Source organism: Scyliorhinus torazame, chromosome 1, assembly GCF_047496885.1.
Source record: "Scyliorhinus torazame isolate Kashiwa2021f chromosome 1, sScyTor2.1, whole genome shotgun sequence".
In the NCBI taxonomy this organism is placed as follows: Eukaryota; Metazoa; Chordata; class Chondrichthyes; order Carcharhiniformes; family Scyliorhinidae; genus Scyliorhinus; species Scyliorhinus torazame.
Window position 1 is genome coordinate 313,204,851 of NC_092707.1, and position 24,149 is coordinate 313,228,999.

Here is a 24,149-nt window from a genome sequence, read left to right on the forward strand (position 1 = left end):
AGCGGAGAGAGTGAATGGAGTGTTCAAGACATTTTATAAAAAATTATATGAAGCTCAACCCCCGGATGGGAGGGAGAGAATGATGGGCTTCTTGGATCGGCTGGAATTTCCCAAGGTGGATGAGCAGGAAAGGGTGGGACTGGGAGCACAGATCGAGGTAGAAGAAGTGGTGAAAGGAATTAGGAGCATGCAGGCGGGAAAGGCCCCGGGACCGGATGGATTCCCAGTCGAATTCTATAGAAAATATGTGGACTTGCTCGCCCCGGTACTGACGAGGACCTTTAATGAGGCAAAGGAAAGGGGACAACTGCCCCCGACTATGTCTGAAGCAACGATATCGCTTCTCTTAAAGAAGGAAAAGGACCCGCTACAATGCGGGTCCTATAGACCTATTTCCCTCCTAAATGTAGATGCCAAGGTCCTGGCCAAGGTAATGGCAATGAGAATAGAGGAATGTGTCCCGGGGGTGGTCCACAAGGACCAAACTGGGTTTGTGAAGGGGAGACAGCTGAACACGAATATACGGAGGTTGTTAGGGGTAATGATGATGGCCCCACCAGAGGGAGAAACGGAGATAGTAGTGGCGATGGATGCCGAGAAAGCATTTGATAGAGTGGAGTGGGATTATTTGTGGGAGGTGTTGAGGAGATTTGGTTTTGGAGAGGGGTATGTTAGATGGGTGCAGCTGTTGTATAGGGCCCCAGTGGCGAGCGTGGTCACGAATGGATGGGGATCTGCATATTTTCGGCTCCATAGAGGGACAAGGCAGGGATGCCCTCTGTCCCCATTATTGTTTGCACTGGCGATTGAGCCCCTGGCGATAGCGTTGAGGGGTTCCAAGAAGTGGAGGGGAGTACTTAGGGGAGGAGAAGAGCACCGGGTATCTTTGTATGCGGACGATTTGCTACTAGACGTGGCGGACCCGGCGGAGGGGATGCCAGAAATAATGCGGATACTTGGGGAGTTTGGGGATTTTTCAGGGTATAAATTGAACATGGGGAAAAGTGAGTTGTTTGTGGTGCATCCAGGGGAGCAGAGTAGAGAAATAGAGGACCTACCGTTGAGGAAGGTAACAAGGGACTTTCGTTACCTGGGGATCCAGATAGCTAAGAATTGGGGCACATTGCATAGGTTAAATTTAACGCGGTTGGTGGAACAGATGGAGGAGGATTTCAAGAGATGGGATATGGTATCCCTGTCAATGGCAGGGAGGGTGCAGGCGGTTAAGATGGTGGTCCTCCCGAGATTCCTCTTTGTGTTTCAGTGCCTCCCGGTGGTGATCACGAAGGCTTTTTTTAAAAGGATTGAAAAGAGCATCATGGGTTTTGTGTGGGCCGGGAAGACCCCGAGAGTGAGGAAGGGATTCTTACAGCGTAGCAGGGATAGGGGGGGCTGGCACTACCGAGCCTCAGTGAGTATTATTGGGCCGCTAATATTTCAATGGTGAGTAAGTGGATGGGAGAGGAGGAGGGAGCGGCGTGGAAGAGATTAGAGAGGGCGTCCTGTAGGGGGACTAGCCTACAGGCTATGGTGACAGCCCCATTGCCGTTCTCACCGAGGAACTACACCACAAGCCCGGTGGTGGTGGCTACACTGAAGATTTGGGGACAGTGGAGACGGCATAGGGGAAAGACTGGAGCCTTGGGGGGGTCCCCGATAAGAAACAACCATAGGTTTGCCCCGGGGGGAATGGATGGGGGATATGGAATGTGGCAAAGAGCAGGAATAACGCAACTGAAAGATCTGTTTGTGGATGGGAAATTCGCGAGTCTGGGAGCGCTGACCGAGAAATATGGGTTGCCCCAAGGGAATGCATTCAGGTATATGCAACTGAGGGCTTTTGCGAGGCAACAGGTGAGGGAATTCCCGCAGCTCCCGACACAAGAGGTGCAGGACAGAGTGATCTCAAAGACATGGGTGGGGGATGGTAAGGTGTCAGATGTATATAGGGAAATGAGGGACGAAGGGGAGACTATGGTAGATGAACTAAAAGGGAAATGGGAAGAAGAGCTGGGGGAGGAGATCGAGGAGGGGCTGTGGGCAGATGCCCTAAGCAGGGTAAACTCGTCGTCCTCGTGTGCCAGGCTAAGCCTGATTCAGTTTAAGGTATTACACAGGGCGCATATGACTGGAGCACGGCTCAGTAAATTTTTTGGGGTGGAGGATAGGTGTGCGAGGTGCTCGAGAAGCCCAGCGAATCATACCCATATGTTTTGGTCATGCCCGGCACTACAGGGGTTTTGGATGGGGATGACAAAGGTGCTTTCAAAAGTAGTAGGAGTCCGGGTCGAACCAAGCTGGGGGTTGGCTATATTTGGGGTTGCACAAGAGCCGGGAGTGCAGGAGGCGAGAGAGGCCGATGTTTTGGCCTTTGCGTCCCTAGTAGCCCGGCGCAGGATATTGCTAATGTGGAAAGAAGCCAAGCCCCCGGGGGTGGAGACCTGGATAAATGACATGGCGGGGTTTATAAAGCTAGAGCGGATTAAGTTCGTCCTAAGGGGGTCGGCTCAAGGGTTCACCAGGCGGTGGCAACCGTTCGTCGAATACCTCGCAGAAAGATAGACGGAATGGGAAAAAGAAGGCAGCAGCAGCAGCCCAGGATCTGGGGGGGGGAGGGTGGAGGAGGAACCAGAAGGACTCTCAGGGTTGTTAATATATACTGTATAGTATGTATAGGTCGTTGCTACAGATAATTATATATTGGACTGTTAAATTATATTTTTGGAGAGTGTTACTTGTGACAAGGCAGTTGCCAATTAGGGCTAGTTTTCATTTTTGTTATTTATTATTTATTCATTTTTTTGTTTTTTTTGTTTATAAAACAGGTCATTGTTATTTGTGTTGTTATAATATTGTGTAAAGGATGCACAATGTACTGTGTTGGTTGACCAAAAATTTTCAATAAAATATTTAATAAAAAAAAAGAAAAAGCTACAGATATGGAGAGCAATAAGGTTAAAAAGCTGAAATCAGCACATACTATTTTAAGACTGAACTTGAAAATTCACTTGTGCTTAACAATGAGGAAACTTCTTTACAGATGGCCTTTTGGACCTCGATTATTGGAATAGGAAATCTTTCAAGAAATGGTGTAAAAGGAAACATTTTTCATCTTGAACTGAACATGGAATTCTTTTTTTAATGTATTTTATTCCAAACTTATACAATTCAGGAAGCAAACTCCCCAACACACAATTATACAGTTTGTACAATTTTTCCCCCCTTTTTCAACCCCCCTCCTCCCTCCCCCTCACTCCTCCTGCATCGCCCCACCATGAACATCCCCCACCTTGCCTCAAAACCTTTCGCTGAACCCCTTAATTTGTGCTTGACTTTTTCCAGCTGAAGAAAGTCATATAAGTCCCCTGGCCAGGCAGCCACTCCTGGCGGTGTTGCTGACCGCCATTCCAACAGAATTCTTCGCAGGACAATTAGAGAGCCGAAGGCCACAATGTTCGCCTTCCTCCTCTCCATCAGTTCCGGCTTCTCTAATATCCCGAGTATCGCCACCAAAGGGTCCGCCTCAACCTCCTCTCTCACTATCCCTGTTAGCGCCATTAACACTCCCGCCCAGAATCTCTCCAAATTTTCGCAGCCCCAGAATATATGTGCGTGATTCACTGGTCTCTCCCATACTTTTCACTCGTCAGCCACTTCCTGGAAGAACACACTCATTCTTGCCCGAGTCATATGTACCCTGTGTACCACCTTGAACTGTATCAGGCTCATCCTTGCGCACGAGGAGGTCGCATTTACCCATCATAGCTCCTCACTCCATGATCCCCGGTTTATCTCCCCTCCCAGCTCCCCTTCCCACTTCTCCTTAATCTTCACCACCTGCTCATCCTCCTGCTCTCCCAGCCACCCACATATGTCTCTGGAAGCAGCAGTGACTCCAACAGGATGTACCTCGGCACCCTGGGGAACTCTTTCTAAACGTTCTGCGTTAAGTCCCTTACCAGCACTACCTCACTTCCTCTCGGGAGCTCTACATTCTCCTTCAGTTCCTCTATACTGGCAAACCCCTCTTCGAGGTACAGATCCCTCACCTTAACCAGCCCCACGTCTCTCCACTTCCTGTACATACCATCACACCTGCCAGCTCGAAACCATGGTTTTCGCATTGCGGCGCCAGCACTGACATCCCTTCTATCCTGAAATGCTTCCTCAACTGGTTCCACACCTTTACTGTCGACTGCACCACCAGGCTCTCTGCATATTTTCTTGGCGCCATTGGCAATGCCGCCGTCACAGTAGCCCTCAAGCTGGACCCCCTACAGAATTCCTCCTCCACCCTAACCCATTCTGCTCCTTTTCCTTCCCACCACCCCGCCTCACCTTCCCCATATTCGCGGCCCAGTAATAATGTAGCAGGTTCGGCAACGCCAATCCTCCCTTCTTCCTCTGCCTCTGTAACAGTGTCCTCTTAACCCTTGGCACCTTACCTGCCCAAACAAAGTCTGAGATAATCATATCCGGTTTTCAAAAGAAGGCCTTTGGTCCAAAGATCAGAAGTGTCTGGAGTATGAACAGGAACCTCAGAATGTTCATCTTCACCACTTGGACCCTCCCTGCCAGAGCCAGGTGCAGCGTGCCCCCCTCTTCAGATTCCCCCCTAACCTCCCCCACCAGCTTTGTTAGGTCCCATTTATGTAACATCGCCCATTCCCTTGCTACCTGAATCCCCAGGTATCTAAACCTGTCTCTGGTCACCTTAAATGGCAACTCCCCAAGGTTGGCTCGCTGACCCAACTTGTTCACCGGGATTACTTAGGGGGTCGACAATGGGGCTGGTTTAGCACACTGGGCTAAATCGCTGGCTTTTAAAGCAGACCAAGCAGGCCAGCAGCATGGTTCAATTCCCGTACCAGCCTCCCCAAACAGGCGCTTGAATGTGGCGACTAGGGGCTTTTCACAGTAACTTCATTGAAGCCTACTTGTGACAATAAGCGATTTTCATTTCACTTCACTTTTCCCTACAATTAGCTTATACCTGAGAATGCCCCAAACCTCCCTAACGGGCCCATGATCCTCTCCATGCTGTCCAGCGGGTCCGAAACATACAATAGTAGGTCGTCCGCATACAGTGACACCTGGTGCTCCCTTTGTCCGCCTGTGATCCCTTGCCACTTTGTCGACCCCCTAAGATCCATTGCCAGAGGCTCTATCACTAGCGCAAACAACAGGGACGGCAGCGGGCACCCCTGCCTTGTTCCCCGTGCATTTCAAAATTTCGTGAGCCTATGTCATTGGTCCGCACACTCGCCCTCGGTGCCACATATGACAGGCACACCCATGTCACAACTTTCGGCCCAAACCCGAAACTTCCCAGGACCTCAAACAGGTTCCACCACTCCACCCAGTCAAATGCCTCCACCTCATCCATGGAGTGGAGATGCAGGCGTTGGACTCGGGTGAGCACAGTAAAAAGTCTTACAACACCAGGTTAAAGTCCAACAGGTTTGTTTCGAATCACGAGCTTTCGGAGCATTGCTCCTTCCTCACCTGAAAGCTAGTGATTCGAAACAAACCTGTTTTTTTCCCCTGGGGAGCTGCGATGTTGGTGGAAGTTTGCTGGTTCCATGCTGGAGAGGTTTGGGGCTCAGAAAGTGACCGGGGAGCCATTTATAGCCCAGTGCAGCTGGAAGGATGGAGTTCAGAGAAACCCAAAAGCATTGCCAGCTGAGTGAAGCTAGCAGTCTGCAAAAGAGCTGGAAATAATTAGTGGCAGAAGTGCAGCTTTGTGAATCCTGAGGAATGCATAGTCGGGAGAAGATATATATAGACTGTTTTATTTTTCTGACTTTGGATAGTAAACTTTATATTATTTAAAACTTTGGAATCTTGTGATTTTGTTCTCCTAGTGGGTAACTGGGATCTCAAACTTTGTCTACTTTAAATCTTCTAATATTTCCCATCACTATGTTTACACTATTATGATCAGGTTTGAAGGGGTAGGATGGTTCCCCTCTTTTCTCACTCCTCATTTGACCACAACAAGTTTTTTATTAAAAGAATGAGTTTGCCAATTCAGTGAGTATTTAACTGTTTCAGTGTTGTGACTGTAAAATGCACAGACAAGTTTTCTTTGAACTGTTTTTAAAAGAAAATAGTGTGTCATGTACTGAACACCTGATCTAAATAAAAACATTAAAAGGTATCCTGACTCTCACTCACATGCATTCAGGGGTTCACACATACAGACACACAGTTACAAAGTGGGAGGATAGATTGACTAGGTTTTTGAAAGTCCAGTAAAAGTCAGTGATATATAGAGCTTGTAAACTGATGACTTGAGATAGTTGGATGGTTTTTGACTGGGCTCAATGTTAATCCTTCTGGATTCTGTGCCGAGGCAATTTAACAATATCGACGGGTAAATTATATAATTTTTCTGGAGAAAGCAGCTGCTGGGTTGATTTTTAAAAACACTGCATATGACATGTGAATGGTCAAACAATAGGTTGAGCGCAAACTTGCAGAAATGGGGAGGGTATAGGCGCAACATGTTCCCTCCACGGTAACAGGAAGGAGTAACAAGCCTAGAGAACCATGGATGACCAGAAACATTCAGGATACGATGAGAAGGAAGAGAGTCATTTACAAGTACAAGGGGAGCAAATCAACGGAGACATTAGTGGAGTACAGAAAGTGCACGATGGAGTTTAAGAAAGTAATTAGGAGAGCAAAGAGGGGATATGATAAAGCTCTGGCTGGCAAAAGTAGTGAAAATCCCAAGATATTCTACAAGTATATCAATTGGAAGAGGATAACCAGGGAAAGAGTAGGGCCCATTAGTGACGAACAGGGAAATCTGTGCGTAGAGCCAGAGAACATTGGTAGGGTGTTGAACAAATACTCCATATCTGTCTTCACCCAAGAGAATGAGGAGGTAGACGCAGAACTCGGGAAGAGAGACTGTGAGGTTCTTGAGAAAATTGTCATGTGGAATGACCTCAGGAAATTTGGCATGTCCACATTAACTCTTAACAACTCTTACAAATGCATCTGAGAAAGCATCCTATCTGGCTGCATCACAGCCTGGTATGGCAATTGCTTGGCCCAAGACCACAAGAAACTTCAGAGAGTCGTGAACACAGCCCAGTTCATCACATGAACCTGCCTCCCATCCATTGACTCTGTCTACACCTCCCGCTGCCTGGGGAAAGCGGGTAGCATAATCAAAGACCCCTCCCACCCGGCTTACTCACTCTTCCAACTTCTTCCATCTGGCTGGAGATACAAAAGTCTGAAGAACACGCACGAACAGACTTAAAAACAGCTTCTTCCCCACTGTCACCAGACTCCTAAATGACCCTCTTATGGACTGACCTGATTGACACTACACCGCTGTATGCTTCACCCGATGCCGGTGTTTATGTAGTTACATTGTGTACCTTGTGTTGCCCTATTATGTATTTTATTTTTATTTTCTTTTCTTTTCATGTACTTAATGATCTGAAGAATTTGTAATTCTTCTCTGGCCTCAGGGGAGGTGCCAGAGCACTGGAGAACAGCTAATGTGGTCCCACTATTTAAGGAAGGTTGTAGAGAGATGCCAGGGAACTACAGACCAGTGAGTCTCACATCAATGGTAGGGAAACTATTGGAGAAAATTCTGAAGAAGATAATCTATCTCCACTTGGAGAGTGTGATCAGGAATAGTCAGCATGGCTTTGTCAGAGGGAGGTCATGCCTAACATATTTGATTGAATTTTTTGAGCATGTGACCAGGTGTGTAGTTGAGGGGAGTGCAGTTGATGTAGTTTACATGGATTTCAGCAAAGCCTTTGACAAGGTCCCATATGGGAGACTTATAAAAAAGGCAAATGCACATGAGATACAGGGTAACTTGATAAGGTGGATTCAAAATTGACTTAGCTGCAGGAGACGGAGGGTGATAACAGACGGCTGCTTTAGTGATTGGAAGCTAGTGTCCAGTGGCATACCACAGGGATCTGTGCTGGGTACCCTATTGTTTGTCATTTATATAAATGACATAGTTGACCATGTGGGGGGTAAGGTCAGTAAGTCTGCGGATGATGAAAAGATTGGCCAGGTGGTTAACAGTGAGGTTGAGTGTCTTAGGTTTCAGGAAGATATAGACAGGATAATAATAATAATCTTCATTGTCACAAGTAGGCTTACATTAACACTGCAATTAAGCCCCCAGTCGCCACATTCTGGCGCCTGTTCGCGTACACGAAGAGAGAATTCAGAATGTCCAAAATGGCTAACAGCACGTCTTTTAGGACTTGTGGGAGGAAGCCCACACAGACACAAGGAGAACGTGCAGACTCCGCACAGACAGTGATCCAAGCCGGGAATCGAACCTGGGATCCTGGCGCTGTGAAGCAACAGTGCTAAGTACTATGCTACCGTGCCGCCTCCCAGAGTCTCTTTGGGATACCCCCAATCCGATGCCAATGAGCTCGGAAGTTACAGCCCAATATATATTAATGACTGGACTTGGATGTACAGGATTTGCAAGTATCGCAAAATCTGTAGATATCACAAACATTGGATGTATTGTGAGCTGTGAGAAACACAGTGATACATTTTAAAAGAAAGCACAGGCTGATGGAATGGGTGGACAAATAGCAGATAAAGTTTAATGCAGAGAAGTGTGAAGTGGTGAATTTTGGTTGGAAGGTTGAGGAAAGGCAATACAAAATAGAGGGTGCAGAGGCGATTTACTAGGATGTTGCCAGGGATGGAACATTTAAATTATGAAGAGAGGTTGGATAGGCTTGGGTTGTTTTCGATGCAGCAGAGAAAACTGAGGGCAGAGCTAATCAAGGTGTACAAGATTATGAGGGGCATAGACAGGGTGGATAGGGAGCAACTGTCTTTTTCTGATCTTTGCTTCTTCTGTTCTCTGACCTGGAGAAAAGGTTTCTTGAACACAAAACGGGGGTTAGTTGGCTTATCACATGATCTCCCTCACCAACTGACTGGTTATCCAAACATGGTCATAACAAGTTGATTCCAGGTTCATGACTTAGACATGATTACATTATGGCTGGATGAGTTTCTTTCACAGACAGGGGCGGGATTCTCCCATCCCGCGGCAGAGTGTCCATGCCATCGCGGTTTACGATGGCGTGAACGGGCCGCTCACACGCCTAATTCTGGCTCCTACAGGGGGCCAGCATGGCGCTGGAGTGGTTTGCACCGCTCCAGCTGCAGATCCCGGCGTGAACTGTGATCCGCGGGATCCGCGCATGCGCAGTACGCCAGCACCAATGAGGACATGCGCAGTGGCACCAGCGCCAATGCGTGCATGCGCAGTGGCCTCCTTCAATGCAGCAGCCCCGACGCAACATGGCGCAGGACTACAGGAGCCGGCGCATAGGAAAGGAGGCCCCCAGCCACAGAGGCCAGCCCGCCGATCGCGGGCCAGGCCACATCGGAGGCCCCCCTGAGGTCCGACCCCCCCTTTCCTCCCAAAGACCGGCACTCGACCCTTACACGCCGAGTTCCCGCTGGCCCAGAGCAGGTTAGAATGGCGCCGGCGGGACTCAGCTCTTTTCTTACGGCTGCTCGGCCCATCCGGGCTGGAGAATCGGCGGGCCAGCAGTGTAGAGCGGCCCGCGACTGGCGACGCACCAACCACGCCGGCGCCAATGGCACTGACGGAGAATTGTGTGCCGGCGTCGGGGCGGCATGGCCCGATTCACGTGGCCCGCCGGCGATTCTCCGACCCGGCGCAGGGTCGGAGAATCCCGCCCAGGGTCTATTGTCCAAAGTGATTTTGTCTATTGTTTATTTCCCAATCTATTGAATACACAGGTGATTGTCTTGATGTTTGTGAATAGGTTAGGATGGTGGTCACTCACATTCCCTAATGTGATTGACTTTGATGGGTTTTTCGATACAGCTTGACTTCAATGGGTTTGTATTTTGTAATGTAATCAAACAAAGTTTCAGCTATCTTAGAAGCTGCTGTTTTAAATCATTGAAATACTCTTGTTCAGTAGAAAACTCACCCAAAAAATAAAGTTATTTTCAATATATAACAAAATACCATCTAATACTCTCACCTTTATCAGGTAGTGGACACTTAGAAAGATAATCATAGCTTTTCTTTGTTTACAGCTAACCCAGGTTTTGGTTTGGGCCAGGGGGGTTCATCTCATGGGGGAAGCAACTGGAGTGCTCCTGTGACGAGCATATGAATGAACTCAACCAGCTCTGAGTACTTCTGGTTGCACAAAGGCAGAGATGCCCAATGTCCTCACTGGTATTTGTCCTGGCAAATGAGCCACTCGCCATCACTCTCAGATCAGCGAAGGGGTGGAGAGGCATTCAGAGGGGAGACAGGGAGCAGGGAGTCTCACTCTATGCGGATGACCTGCTCCGCTATGTCTCAGACTCCCTAGCCAGCATGGGAGGAACAATGGGACTCTTCTAAAGGGAGTTTGGAACCTTCTCAGGTTACAAACTCAACTTGCGATAGAGTGAAATCTTCATCATGAACCCACGGCGAGGGGCGGGTTCAGATCTAGGGAACTTTCCGTTCAAGCTGCCCAAAACCAAATTACGATACTTGGGGTCCAAATAGTCTACAAGGATCCACAAATGGAACCTGTCACTTCTGATGGAGTAGGTAAAAAGGAACCTACGGAAGTGGCACTCACTCCTGCTCTCCCTAGCGGGGAGAGTGCAGACAATTAAGATGAATATACTGCATAGGTTTCTCTTCCTACTGAGATACCTCTCTATCTTTATCTCCAAGGACATCTTCACCAAAGTAGACAAAACAGTCATAGCGTTTGTGTGTGTGGTTGGGGGCGGGGTGGGGGAGCGGGGGGAGAAGAACCTTAGGAACCGTAAGCCTGTCCTACAGAGAAGGAGAAATATGAGGAGCCTGGCACTTCTGATCCTCCTATTCTACCACAGGACTGCTACTGCAGAAAGAGTACAGGGATGGGTCAAAGAGCCATGTGCGGAATGGGTGAAATCGGAGGAGAGTATCTTTACAGGGAATCCTTCCGAGCACTGGCCATGGCCCCACTCCCATTTCCCCCAGCCAAGTACTCAAGAAACCCTGTGGTGGTGGCCACTTCAGAATCAACTCAGCTCAGGCACCACTTCAGGCTGGTCTCAATGGCCACCATGGACCGCATCTGCAAGAACCATGGGCTGGATTTTGGGACTATGTCCTCATGCTGTCGTACAAAATGTAGACCTCCAGCCGTGCTCCATGGTGGACTGACCGCGGAGCTGGACATTAAAAATAGACCCCCCCCGATCGGCTGCGTGCCCGACCGTTACCGTCCGCCTAAACATTGCCTGGCCGCGTATAAGGCCACCCCTGCCTTCCGATCGGCCTGCCCCCGACCAGGCTGGCCACGCTAGTTTCCCGACCGGCAGGACCATGAGTGGTCCATGCCGTCAGGACTTGGCCGGTTGATGGCGGAACGATTCTCCAGCAATGGCCGCAGGTAGGTAGGTGCTATGCGGCGCAGAGTACGCCGCTTTTCGGGACCTGCAGAATCGGGAAACTGCCGCCGGTCCCGATTCCGTGCGGGAAAATGGACTCTCTGCTCTGGCGCCGGCCGCGATTTCCGCGTCGGGGTGCGGGGAATCCAACCCCATAGATTTACCTCTGCAATGATAGACGCCCCCTTTAAAAGGCAGAGACTGGACAGAGGAGTACTGAAGATAGGGGACCTATACATAGAAGGCATAGTAGTGACACTGGGGGAAATGACGAACAAGTTCTCAAAAGGGAACGAGCTCCGATACATGCAAATAAGGAACTTCCTCCGCAAGGAGACAGCAACAAGGTGAGAGCATTAGATGCTATTGTGCTAGGTATCGAAAATGATTTTATTTTTTGAGGTGAAAGAACTGGGTGAGTTTTATATTGAACAAGAGTATTTCACCTGCCAGTGCACTCCCTCTTGGACAGACATCTAACTGCGGGCGAGCTAGGGGATGGTAACTGCGCTGACATGTACAGGCAACTACTGGGAGAGGTACAGATACCGCTGGACGTGACACCAGAGAAGTGGAAGAATTAGGCATAGAGTTAGGGGGAGGAATCTGGATCGAAGCACTGCATTGGGTGAATTCCACTCCTCATGGCAGGGCTGAGCCTAACGCAGCTAAAGGTAGTGCACAGAGCTCATGTGACCACAACATGCAAGAACGGGTTATTCCTGGAGGTGGAGGATCAATTTGAATGGTGCCAGGGAGGCCCGACCAACCAGAAACACATATTCTGGTTCTGTTGCAGACTTGCCGGTACTGGATGAGGAGAGAGGGTGGGGGAGGGGTGTGCAGGGCAAGGAGTGGTAGGAGAAGGGAAGGGGGTTACACCAACCGGGATACAGAGCAGCAAGGCAGAAGAGCCAGAGGGGGACAAAGGACAAGGAAGCACATGACCAGAACAGCACCAAGGCACGCCCAGGTAGCACCAAACATGCCCCTGATATGTTTTAATACCAGGAGGCAACAAGTATAAAGTTAATATGACATGCGTGTCGTAACCGATCATTAGGGGCCCAAAGTTAGGGGCCCCGCATCTGTAGACATGTTACCCTTGTATACATACCTGTTTATGTTCCTAATTTCTTTATTCCTTTCTTTTCTTTCTTCATATTCCTACACTGTAGGTATCTCTTTATTAGTGTGATGTTCCTTGTTATTATAAATGCAAAACCAATAACAATACTTAAAAAAAAAATTTTTTTTTTTTCCTAAAATCGGGAACAGCGATCGAGTGGAAAATGGCTCCCGACGCCGGAATCAGGGCCGGCACTGATTTGACACCGGGTCGTGATACACCACCCCCTCCAAATCGGTACCATTGGGCCGCCGCAACGACGTTGGTATGTCATCAGCCGGCCCACCTGCGATGCTCCACCTCCAATGTCGTACCTGCAGTCGGGAGCCTGGCGTGCCGGCTGCGGGGAGAGAGATGGCGTGCAGTATCCAGCGCCGCCACACTCAGACGCGATCCGTGCCGCTGGCTGGTGGCTTCTGCCAGGGCTGGGGGAAGTGGCGGCCAGGTGGTAGACTGTGGGGTCGGGGTGGGCGGGTACAGGGTCCAGCATGGCCGGGACCATTTAGCCATTTTTTCTGGACCGTCTGTGCGAGTGTGGGGGGGGGGGGCGCGTGTAGGAGTGCGCGGCTGCAGCTCGTCAGCCCTGCACATGTGCAGCACAGGACCTGGTGATTCTCTGGTCGTTTTCCATGCGTTCCATGGGTGTTTCATGCGGTACTGTGTTAGCTTCCCACCGGTACTAGAATTGGTGAGGGTTTTGCGCCGATCTTCCCACCGTGAAACACTATGGACCCTCTGTTGGCGCCGGCATGTAGCCTCAAAAACGGAGAATCCAGCCCTTGATATTTCACTCCTTGCCTGAATAGGATGTAAAGTCCCTTTTCTGCTAGGTAAACATTCTTACAGAACAAAGAGAACCTCAGTGAACTAAGAAAGACTAGATTAGATAGCATGTTTCACTTTGTGTCTAGGTTTATTAACACCAATTTAAGTCTTCAGAATTCTTTTTCACAAAAATGGCAAGATGTGACATCTTTATTCGCCATTAAGTGTTACTTAAGTGGTTTTATTTAGGGAAAATGGCTCCTCAGACAATAGGAATATCTGTAGTTTGAACACAAATCTACTGATGCTTTTAACCTTGAAGTCTTATGGCTTTAATTACTTGTGGCTTTTTCATAACTTTAAATTGCTGAAAGCTTCAATTAAAGTTTTTTTTCCCAGCACTTAGATCAAGAGCTAAACTCCATTTTCTGTGGTCAGTTTTCAAGCTAAAATTCAATTTTTAATATATGCTGGGTATTTCCTTCATGATTTTCAAAGCCATTTTTCTGTCAACCTACACAATTAACAAATATCAACTGTAAAGCTGTATAAACAAATTAAAAAATATTTTTTCAAGGATTTTACTGTTTATGTCATTAAATACAAATGACGAGTTAAGTGTTGCCGTTGTAGAACGATCTTTTAGCTTCAGGAGGAGAAATATGTTTCTGTGAAGAATATCTTCTACCAGGCTTTTAATGTGGGAAAAGGGAAGACTTAATAAGTAAATTCTGAAGCATATACTGCAAATCCAGACATAGATGTGATGGGTTGAGTCCCTCTTTCTGTTCTACTTGAGCTTTTATGGAAGTTCTCCAGATGTGTGTTAACGTTGCACATTTATCTTCCCAATCCAACAACCTGCTAACTGTATTGCATGTCTCTACTGCACTCAGTGTCATTCTATTTCACAAAGAGCACTGTATGGAAGTATATAAAACATATGACAAATGTTAGGTGTAGCATGCCGGGCAGAAGCCGGTGACTTTGGACCTGTGCTCTCCAAAATGCTCCACTACTAGTGTGGAGGATTCCTGACCTGTCTGGGTCCGCTGTTGACCAGTACTAACAGATAGACACTATTAAATGTCATAAAGAACTCAGGAAAAATCCCTTTCCCCAGAAACTTCTAAAATCTGAACTCAATACTACCACCTACCCTTCACATATTTGATAAAGAAAAACTTTGAAAGGAAATGGGAAATAAGACTAGTTATCTCTCAGAGAGCCATCGAAGAGAAAATTATTTTTAAAAGTCTGCTGCAGCTCAGTGGCTAGCACTCTTGCCTCTGTGTTAAAAGGTGATGGGTTCAAGTCACAGTACAATGCTTGGCACAATAGTCTAAGCTGACACTGAGGACTGAGTTCTGAATTGTCAGACGTTTTGGCTTTTGGATGAGAACATCATCTGTCCTCTCAGATGATGCAAAAGATCCCAAGCACTATATTAAGGAGCAGGAGAATTTTCCCTGTTGTCATGGACCAATATTTATTCCCCAATCAATATCACATTACAAATTACCTGGTCATTATCACTTTGCTGCTTGTGGGGGAATAAGGGGAAACTACTTCAATACAAGAGGGAGAAAAGATATGCTGACTGGGTGAGGTGATTTTAGATGCAAGGAGGCTGGTGTTGAACACAAAGATTACCATTGACCAATTGGGTTGAATGGCCTGTGTCTGTGCTATGAATTCCATGTGAATTATTTTTGTTACATAAAATACATTTTATAATGCAAATAGATAGTTAAAAGGTTTTAGGAGGGAAGAATACATTTACTTGCCCTTATGAAAATTTTCTAAGACAGCCGGTAAAATATTACAAATACTTACAATTACATGTTTTCAGTATCCTGAGTGTGCAATAGTCTGTCTCCAGTCATATACCGTACCGAATCAGTAAATTTTATTTATTGCATTATTATGATCTGTATTCATTCTGATAATGCGCGAGCAACGGCGCAGTAGACCTACGCCGGAGATTGTACACATACAAACACACATAACTATATGGTGGTATGGCGTCCACAGCAATATAACTGGTAAACTTGGTTGCAAACGGTTCTGTTCCAATCAATGGTTTTCAGCATTTCCGCTCCAGGGGAAGGAAACGGCAGCTGTGTTTTTCCCTGTATTTTTGTCTTCCTTGGCTCCAGATCGAGATGATAAAATTAGCTCCTGAACGAAATAAAATTGATAAATAAGGTTAGAATACATTTTTAGCTGAGCATTTGGAATGTTTATTAACATTGACATAATAATATTTACATGGCAAGTTTCTCCGGTAATGTTACGTTTTCCGCACCGTTAGGCGTCACTATTGATCCTTCTTTGTTTTTGAAGCGTGCATTATGCTCGATCTATATAACTTTTAAATGTTACCTTTTCTCGAAAACTCATGATTTACATGACTATAAATCAAAGTAATCCTAGTCTCATTTTCCGAAAATCGCTCGCACATAACTGAATGAAAACGATGCAGCACAAAGCAAAGCACCCCATAACCAAATAAACATTTCAAAATCTTACCCTGTACCAATACGTAGAATACACATAATCCTTCACATAAATGGCGAACATTGCTCAGCCTTCTCCTGAGCGATAAAAATGCTCGACCATGGCGAACTTGTTTCTCTCCACATGAGTCTCCCGCAGAACAAGACGGCGGAGCGATACATCTTGGGAGGGGCGAGGCGGATTGATCGTTAGATTTGGGATGCTTGAATGCGTGAGAGAAGCTCGTGCAGGGCGGTGACGGGGCTCGGTGAGTGATGTTCCATGGCCGTTAGTCGGCTCGTGCTGTAGCTCCGTGGAGTTGCGGAGAAGCGTGTAGTGGTATTTGAAAGACCGTTGGAAATGTTGGCATTTATTTCTGAAACGTCAAATTTCAGTTCTCCTTATTTTAATGTATCCTTTTAATCAAAAGGTAGACGAGTAGTGAGCGTTATTTCAATTTTCCTGAGAAATAAGTTCGTTTTTCAAATCTCGTGTTTTGTGTTAATCTGTCAGGAGGGAAGATGATGGTTGTGGTCTGAGAGCTTTCCATAGGAATTCGTGTCTGCTGCAGGAAGAAGGCGGTTTTCCTAAAGTGATCTAGGCACAGTATTTTACATGAACATTTTGCACTAAAATGAATTTGGTGATGTTTCGGTTGCATTGCAAATGATCAAGATTTAAGCAGCCTTCGCTTAAAATGGATACTCTGAAATAAGATTTCACCAATACCTAGGATGCTAAAAGTAGGAAAACGACGACAGGCAACAGCAGTGGATTTTACAGTTTAAAAGAAACCCTTTCTTTATCGTTGATTGAAAATGGAGAACGATTTTACTACGCTTCTGGAGCAGTTTATGTCTGATCCGTTGGTAACTTGGGTAAGCACTTTTCGATTGTTTCCTTCATTTCAGTAGTTGCAAATGAGGGTGCAGGTTATATAAATACTTAATGTGCTTGTATTAAAATGAATTTTTATTCATTTGCAACCTCCACCCCTTCAGGTGAAGACTTTCCGGGCGTTAGCTCCGGCAAATGAAGGAGCGCTTTTGGAATACATGGAGTTGGTTGACGGCATATTTCTCAGTAACATCATGGTTCAAATGTAAGTGTACGCTTACAGCTGTGTTCAGAAAATTAGTTTTTAATGTGTTTGTGTATTTTTCTATATCGCATATTTAAAATGCACGAAATATGTGGAATATTTACCTATCCAGTTGAGCCGATCCCAAGGTCCTTGACATCCCCACGGTGAGACGGATAATCCGTAGAGAATTCCGAAATTACGTTTCAATGGAAAGGTATCTCCTACGGGCCAATGTCCCCCGTTTGCCTTTTTGTGCTGCTATTTCCGCGCCCAACTCCCTTGAATTCTGTGGAGCCATATGATTTCGAATAACATATATATACTTGATGGTAACTGAAAAAATCAGATCAAGCTGCGACGGTCCTATGACCGTATTGGTTGGAGTAACCACTGCACAGTCTCTGTGGAGACAATCTCGTCTTCACATTGAGGATACTTTTCATCTTGTGGTGTGGCACTACCATCATGCTAAATGAGATAGACTTTGAACAGATCTAGCAACTTGAGACTGGGCATCCATGAGCCACTGTGGGTTAACATCAGAATTGAACTCCACCACAATGTGTAATCTCATGGCCCGGCATATCCCCCATTCAGCCAGTTGATCAACCCTGGTTCAGTGAAGAGTGCAGCAGGGCATGCTGGGAGCAAAATCAGGCACACCTAAAAATTAGGTGTCAAGCTGGTGAAGCTACATCACATAGGATTACTTGCGTGCCAAACACCAGAAACCATAAGCAATAGAGCTAAGCGATCCCACAACCAACAGATCAGATCTAAGCTGTGCAGTTATGCAGCATCCAGCTGTAAATGATGGTGGACAATTAAACAACTCATTGGTGGAGGAGGCTCCACAAATATCTATCCTCCATGGTGGGGCAGCCCTGCACATCTATGCAAAAGACAAGGCTGAAGCATTTGCAACAATCTTCTGCCAGAAGTGCCGAGTGGATGATCCAACTCTGCCTCCTTCAGAGGTCCCCACTATCACAGATGTCAGTCTTCAGCCAATTCGATTCACTCCACATGATCTCAAGAAATAGCTGAAGGCACTGGATAACTCCAAGATGAAGGGACCTGACAATATTTTGGCAACATTATTGAAGACTTATGCTCCAGAACTTGCTACGCCTCTAGCCAAGCTGTTCCAGTACAGCTACAACACGGGCATCAAACCGGCAATGTGGAAATTTGCCTAGGTATGTACTGGAACAGGGAAAATCCAAACCAGCCAATTACTGCCCTGTCAGTCTACTTTTGATCAACAATAAACTGATGACCGGGGTCATCAACAATGCTATAAAGCGGCACTTGACAGCAACTCGCTCATAGATGCTCAATTTGGGCTTTGCCAGGGTCACTCAGCCCCTGACCTTATTACAGCCGTTGTTCAAACTTGGACAAAAGAGCTGAACGGTAGAGATGACTGCCCTTGACATAAAGGCAGCAATTGACTGAATATGGCATCAAGGAGTCTGAGCAAAATAGTTGATAAGAATCAGCGGATCATCACAAAGGAAGGTGATTGTAGTGATTAGAGGTCAATCTTCTCTGCTCCAGGATATCACTGCAGGAGTTGCTCAGAGTGGTATCCTAGGCCCAAGCATCTTCAGTTGCTTCATCAATGACCTTCCTCCCATCATAAGATCAGAAGTGGGGATGTTCACTGATGGCTACACATTGTTCAGCACCATTTGCGACTTCTCATAATATTTTTATTAGCCTTTTTCAGTTTATAAAATACAAAAATAGAAACAATTGTAAAACAACCAGCCAAATCACAATGCCCCCATTAAAAACAGAAAAAAAACAAAAAAACAAGACACCCCACCCCCAGCAGCTAACAATGACCAACTCCTTGAGGTTGACGATAAATGGTCGCCATCTCCGTTAGAACCCTTCAATTGACCCCCTCATGGTGTATTTGACTCCTCGGATACTAAAGCAGTCCATGTCCAAATGTAACAAAACAATATCCAGGGCTGACGAGTAACATTTGTGTCACACAAGTGCTAGGCAATGACCAGTGAGAATCTAACTATCACCCAGTGACATTAATTAAATTACTGACACGTATACTATCAATATCCTGGGACGTTACCATTGACCAGAAACTCAAATGGACTAGCCGTATAAATACTGTGGCTACCAGAGCAGGCCAGAGGCTGGGAATCCTGCTGAGTAACTCAACCTCCTGACTCTCCCAAAGTCTGTCCTCCATCTGCAAGACACAAGTCAGGTGTGCAATGCAATACTCGCCAGTTGCTTGGACGAGTGCAACAACACTCCAGAAGCTCAACACCAGTTGGACAAAGCAGCCCTCTTGATTGCTGCCCCTTCCACAAACATTCACTTCCTCCACCACTGACGCACTGTGGCAGCCTTGTGCACTATCAACACAATGCACTGCAAGAGCTTACCAAGGTTCCTTAGTACCTTCTAAACCCATGGTCACTTGCATGTAAAAGGACAAGAGTAGCAAATACCTGGGTACACCACCTGCAAGTTTCTCTCCAAGCCACTCATCATCCTCACTTGGAAATATATTGCTGCTGCTTCTCTGGAACTCACTCCCTAAAAACAGTAGATGTACCTACACCCCTTGGACTGCAGCGGTTCAAGATTGCAGCTCACCACCTTCTCAAGGGCAACTAGAGATGGGCAATAAAAATGCTTGTCTAGCCAGAATTGCCCATTTCCCATAAAATGAATAAAAAGAAACTCAAATAATGGGCTGATGTTGTCATCCGTGTGTGAAAGCAATAGTACACATGTATTACTCAAGATTTTATGGGAGCTAATTTTTTCCATCCACAAGTGGATTTTTTTGGGGGGGATTATACCTACAGATTATTTCTCTAATCTATGTCAAATATAGATGGTTTGCTGATGGCCTGAATCTATTTTACAGTGTAAAGTGCAATTAGCAGATACACTTTGAATTTCTCTCAAACTCTCAATGAAGCTGATTCAATTGCATGTACCATACTAATGATCTATTTTAACGGATATGTTATTTTAGAAAATATTTTATTGAAGCATTTGTAATTTTCACAGTTTAACACATTAACATCTCTTAAACAACCGCGCGGGCCAACACACGTACAGAAAGAAAAAAAAGAACCATACACATAAAGAAAGGAAAAAAAAGAACAGTTAACAGAAAGAGACAGATGTTGTGGATATTTGATTGGGGGGGGGGGTGCATTTATTGTGTGTATCCTTATCATCTGGGAAGTACCTTTTTTATATAAGGTGATTGTGACTTAAAGTTACTAGAATGAATGTGTAATTTCTGTCACAGCTGTTGAAAGGGCCTCTGAATTTTTTTAGAAAGGAATTACAATTGGTTATAAGATCTTTAATTCTAATAAACATTCAGTAGAAACATCTTTGCAGAGTGGTTAGCATGTAAAACATGTTGCCACATGAGTTGTTGAGAATAGCCTACCATGAACATTTTAAGGTGAAGCTGCAGAGGTACACAAAGGAGGAAGGTTTGGAGGATGGGCTGATGGACCTGAAAAGTGGGAACAAGTAAGAAGAGGGGTTAAAATGGGTGACTTAATTAAAGAAGGACACTTGATAGCCCTATCGGTTTGTTTTTATTCGGTAACAGGTTCTGTAAGATATCGCGTGTTCAAAAAGAATAACTTTTTTAAGACTTGCAGTAATATGCAACTATAACTTAAGCATCACTAAATGTTTTGACAATATTAAATTTGACGTGGTTAAATCATGCTGCTGCCATAAAATTTCATGCTGTCTTTGATAAAATTGTACTTTGGACCATCTCAGTGGGATAATATAGTTCTACTGAGCTATGTTGACCAGAAGAATTTTGGATTGAAGTCATGGTATCTTTCTGATGAGAAAGGGAAATGTTGCTGTATCATAATGGCATGAATCATCTAAAGATGATGATGCAAGGGGTCCGGAAGCAAATCATAAATTTTCAGAGGAGTAGAGGTGTGTGAGCTAAAAATATATGTTGTAGAAAAAAATGAAAATACTTGGATCGAATGACTTTCAAAAGCAAATTATGAAATAGCATCTTTTAAAAATTATTTTGTGCATCTCAACTGAAAAATGTTTGCATTTGGCAAGTGTTGCAGAATGCTTTTTTAAAAAAGCAGCTATATCTGCCATTATAAATTGCATATAATCAATTTAAAAGTAAACTATTTTAACCAAATTCTTGTTATCTGTCTTATTGTCAGTAATCATTTTTGCCAATGGAAATGGCAGCAAGGTGGCTTTTACCATTAATCCTTTCATTTCTTTAAAAAATAAATAAATTTAGAGGGCAGCACGATAGCACAGTTGCTTCACAGCTCCAGGGTCCCAGGTTCAATTCCCAGCTTGGGTCACTGTCTGAGCGGACTTTGCACGTTCTCCTCGTGTCTGCGTGGGTTTCCTCCAGGTGCTCTGGTTTCCTCCCACAATCCAAAGATGTGCAGGTTGGGTGGATTGGCCGTGATAAGTTGCCCTTGCCCTTAGTGTCCAAAAACGTTAGGTGGAATTACGGGGATAGGGTGGCGGTGTGGGCTTAAAAATGGGGTGCTCTTTACAAGGGCCAGTGCAGACTCGATGGGCCGAATGGCCTCCTGCACTGTAAATTCTATGTCTTGAGTACCCAATTCATTTTTTGAATTAAGGGGCAATTTAGCGTGGCCAATCCACCTACCCGGCACATCTTTTTGGGTTGTGGAGGCAAAACCCTCGCAAACATGGGGAGAATGTTCAAACTCCACACGGACAGTGACCCAGAGGCGGGATCGAATCTGTCCTCAGTGCCATGAGGCAGCACTGATCCTTTCAGTTTCTAGAACTTTAATCGAAAATCAAGTCTGTCTTAAAAATTGAACGTTTTGACTTCATTTCATGAACTTTAGCTTTCTAAAAATAACAATCCCAAAAATGATCAAAATGGTGGGCAAAGATTATATATGCCTGCTTCAGGATCTAAATTTACTCCTGAAGTTCTAGATTCTGAACACACATTTCATATTGCTGTTTGAAATGGGTGTTGCCGCCAGTTAATACTGACCGTTGAAAGCATTTCCATTTTCAGTTAGGAACTGCAGAGGGATTTCTAGCAATGCATGCAGATTTATTCTTGGTTCCTTTCGACTCCACATTTTTTTGTATTCTTTTAATGAAACCACTTTCTGATTTTTGCTCTGCTTGTGAGTCTGTTGACATGAAGGAGCTCCTTTTCCTCAGAATTTGAAATTGCACTCTGATACTGAGTATACAAAAATAGCGTAATGGTCCCTCCAGTTGATTACCTTCGTTTTCAATTCTTTTTTGTCTTTATCGTTCTTGGTCCATGGGTCACTAATGGAGCCATACCTTGAAGTCAAGCTGAGGAACTAAAGAACTGTCATAATTGCACACTGTATTTTGGGCTGAAGAACCCGGACTTTATGGCAGCCTAAAGATTGGAGGGATTTGTTTCAGTTGGTTGGCCGATGGCCAATGGATTGGTCAGGGACCGTGTTCTGCCTGACAAACAACACCGATTGGTTCCTGTCTGGTGGGTTTCTTTTGTTGAGAGAATTCCGGAGAAGCCACTGGATCCTCCAGGTGAAAGCATCTCCCTCACTCTCTCACTCTTGCTCTGCTGTTTACTGTCTGAAGGCAGGCACGTCTAGACCCTGTAAGAAGAAGCTGTTTCTCCCCCTCAAATGCTGGCTGCCTGTGTTTTCTGTGAGTCTACAGTGAAAACGATCACAAGCTGGGAGAAAAAATAACATCCATCCAAAAGCCTAAACTGAAGAAGAAACTAACTGGAAGATATCTGTCTGAAACAAAATGGGATGGGGTAGGGTAGTGGCAAGAGATTAGATGGTAGTTAACCAGTTGTATTTGTTGCTTATTCAATTATAGTTATCATTAATAAATAAATAATGTTTAAATTTACAAACCTAGTAACTAGTTATTGGGCAGCCAAAGACCCGGGTATTTTAAAGTAAAAGTTAATTTCAACCACGTCAAGTGGGGCTGGAATTGACCATGCTCTGGCCTTGGTGTTGCAACAATAGACCAACATTTCTGTGTAAAGGTATGCAGAATCGCTTATTTATATACAGTAATTTGTTCTCCACTCTATCTCAATTCTCTTAGGGCCTCATTTTAATCTCAACCATCTGCTTTCTCTTCTAATTCATTTGAATATTTTGAGTATGCAAAGCACTCCTCAAATTGCTGAGATGTCTGGGAAATTTTGCATTCTCAACCAGTTATATTCTCGATATTTACACTTTTCCTGTTTGTGAGACTTATTTCTAAATAACAACAGTTCAAGGTCTAGAAGTAATTAATTCTGCGTTTTTTCTTTGGAAAGAGCACATTAAGGGACAGTGCCCTTGTGTCATCACATCAAATGATCACGTGTTTCCTAATAGACTAACAGAAACCCAAATAATGTGTAAACAATTTCTAACCACGTGTTAGGATATGAGAGTAATCTGGATTTGATAAGGTAGTAAATACATTTTTCTACAAATCTGCAAAATTCTGCTTCCTTTCTAATCTTGGCTGCACTGAATGGCGACTGTTGTTTGTAAAAAAAAAAAAAAAAATCATTTGCTCATTTCAGTCTTTGTTTTGATTGTTTATTTGTTTGAGATGGACATGCTAAGTTGGTGATATTACAATTTTTTAAAAAAGTGTCGCGGTTGAAGTTTTATTCTCCATGCTATATTTGTAATTGCACATGAAATACTTAATTGGATTCTTTAATATCACAAATTGCATATGAAGCCTGCCTTTTGCTTTTGGTGGACTGATGGTTTAAATGTAATCATCGACAGATGGTTAGATATTTGTTGTTCGATTGCAGTCTGGTTTTAAGCTGCGCTGGAGCTCCCATTAAGTTAGCAGATTTTAAATCAAATGAATTTTGATCAGCGTGTCAATGATTTCTAATGGTTTACTATGTGAAAGCATGATTTTTTGGGGGGCGAAGATGGGGTGGGGGTGTGTGGAACTGTTAGGCGGGGGGGGCTGAAGTGAGGTGGATCACTCTTTCCCCCCCCCCCCCCCCCCCCCCCGTTAATAACTAAATTATACAATTATGTTTCCAATGGAGAAGGACTGCACCACTTGTTTCTTCCAGTTCAAATGAAATTGATGTCAGTTGTCATAAGTGGGTTACTCAAATGCAAATAGCTGTAGATCATTCTTTACACTGTGCTGCCTATTGACGTCTGTGCAGAATTG

General features: G+C 45.1%; 1 protein-coding gene and 1 long non-coding RNA gene across 13 annotated transcripts in view; one reads left to right on the forward strand and one right to left on the reverse strand.

Annotated features, from left to right (window-relative positions):
* Window positions 1-15,226: 15,226 nt before the first annotated feature.
* On the reverse strand, window positions 15,227-16,039 carry LOC140424177 (uncharacterized). Its single transcript, XR_011947650.1, has 2 exons — window positions 15,872-16,039; window positions 15,227-15,520 (listed from the first exon to the last, which is right to left on the reverse strand). It is a non-coding gene; the product is annotated as an uncharacterized lncRNA (long non-coding RNA).
* Window positions 16,040-16,050: 11 nt separating this feature from the next.
* Window positions 16,051-24,149, forward strand: part of LOC140424010 (girdin-like) — a 695,300-nt gene continuing 687,201 nt past the window's right edge. For 5 of the 12 annotated variants that reach the window (XM_072507835.1, XM_072507837.1, XM_072507836.1 and 2 more), the window contains exons 1-2: window positions 16,152-16,716; window positions 16,840-16,940. In XM_072507835.1, coding sequence (XP_072363936.1) covers window positions 16,657-16,716; window positions 16,840-16,940 — 161 coding nt within the window. In that variant the 5' untranslated portion in view covers window positions 16,152-16,656. The other 7 variants (XM_072507841.1, XM_072507843.1, XM_072507839.1 and 4 more) reach the window with 5 other exon arrangements.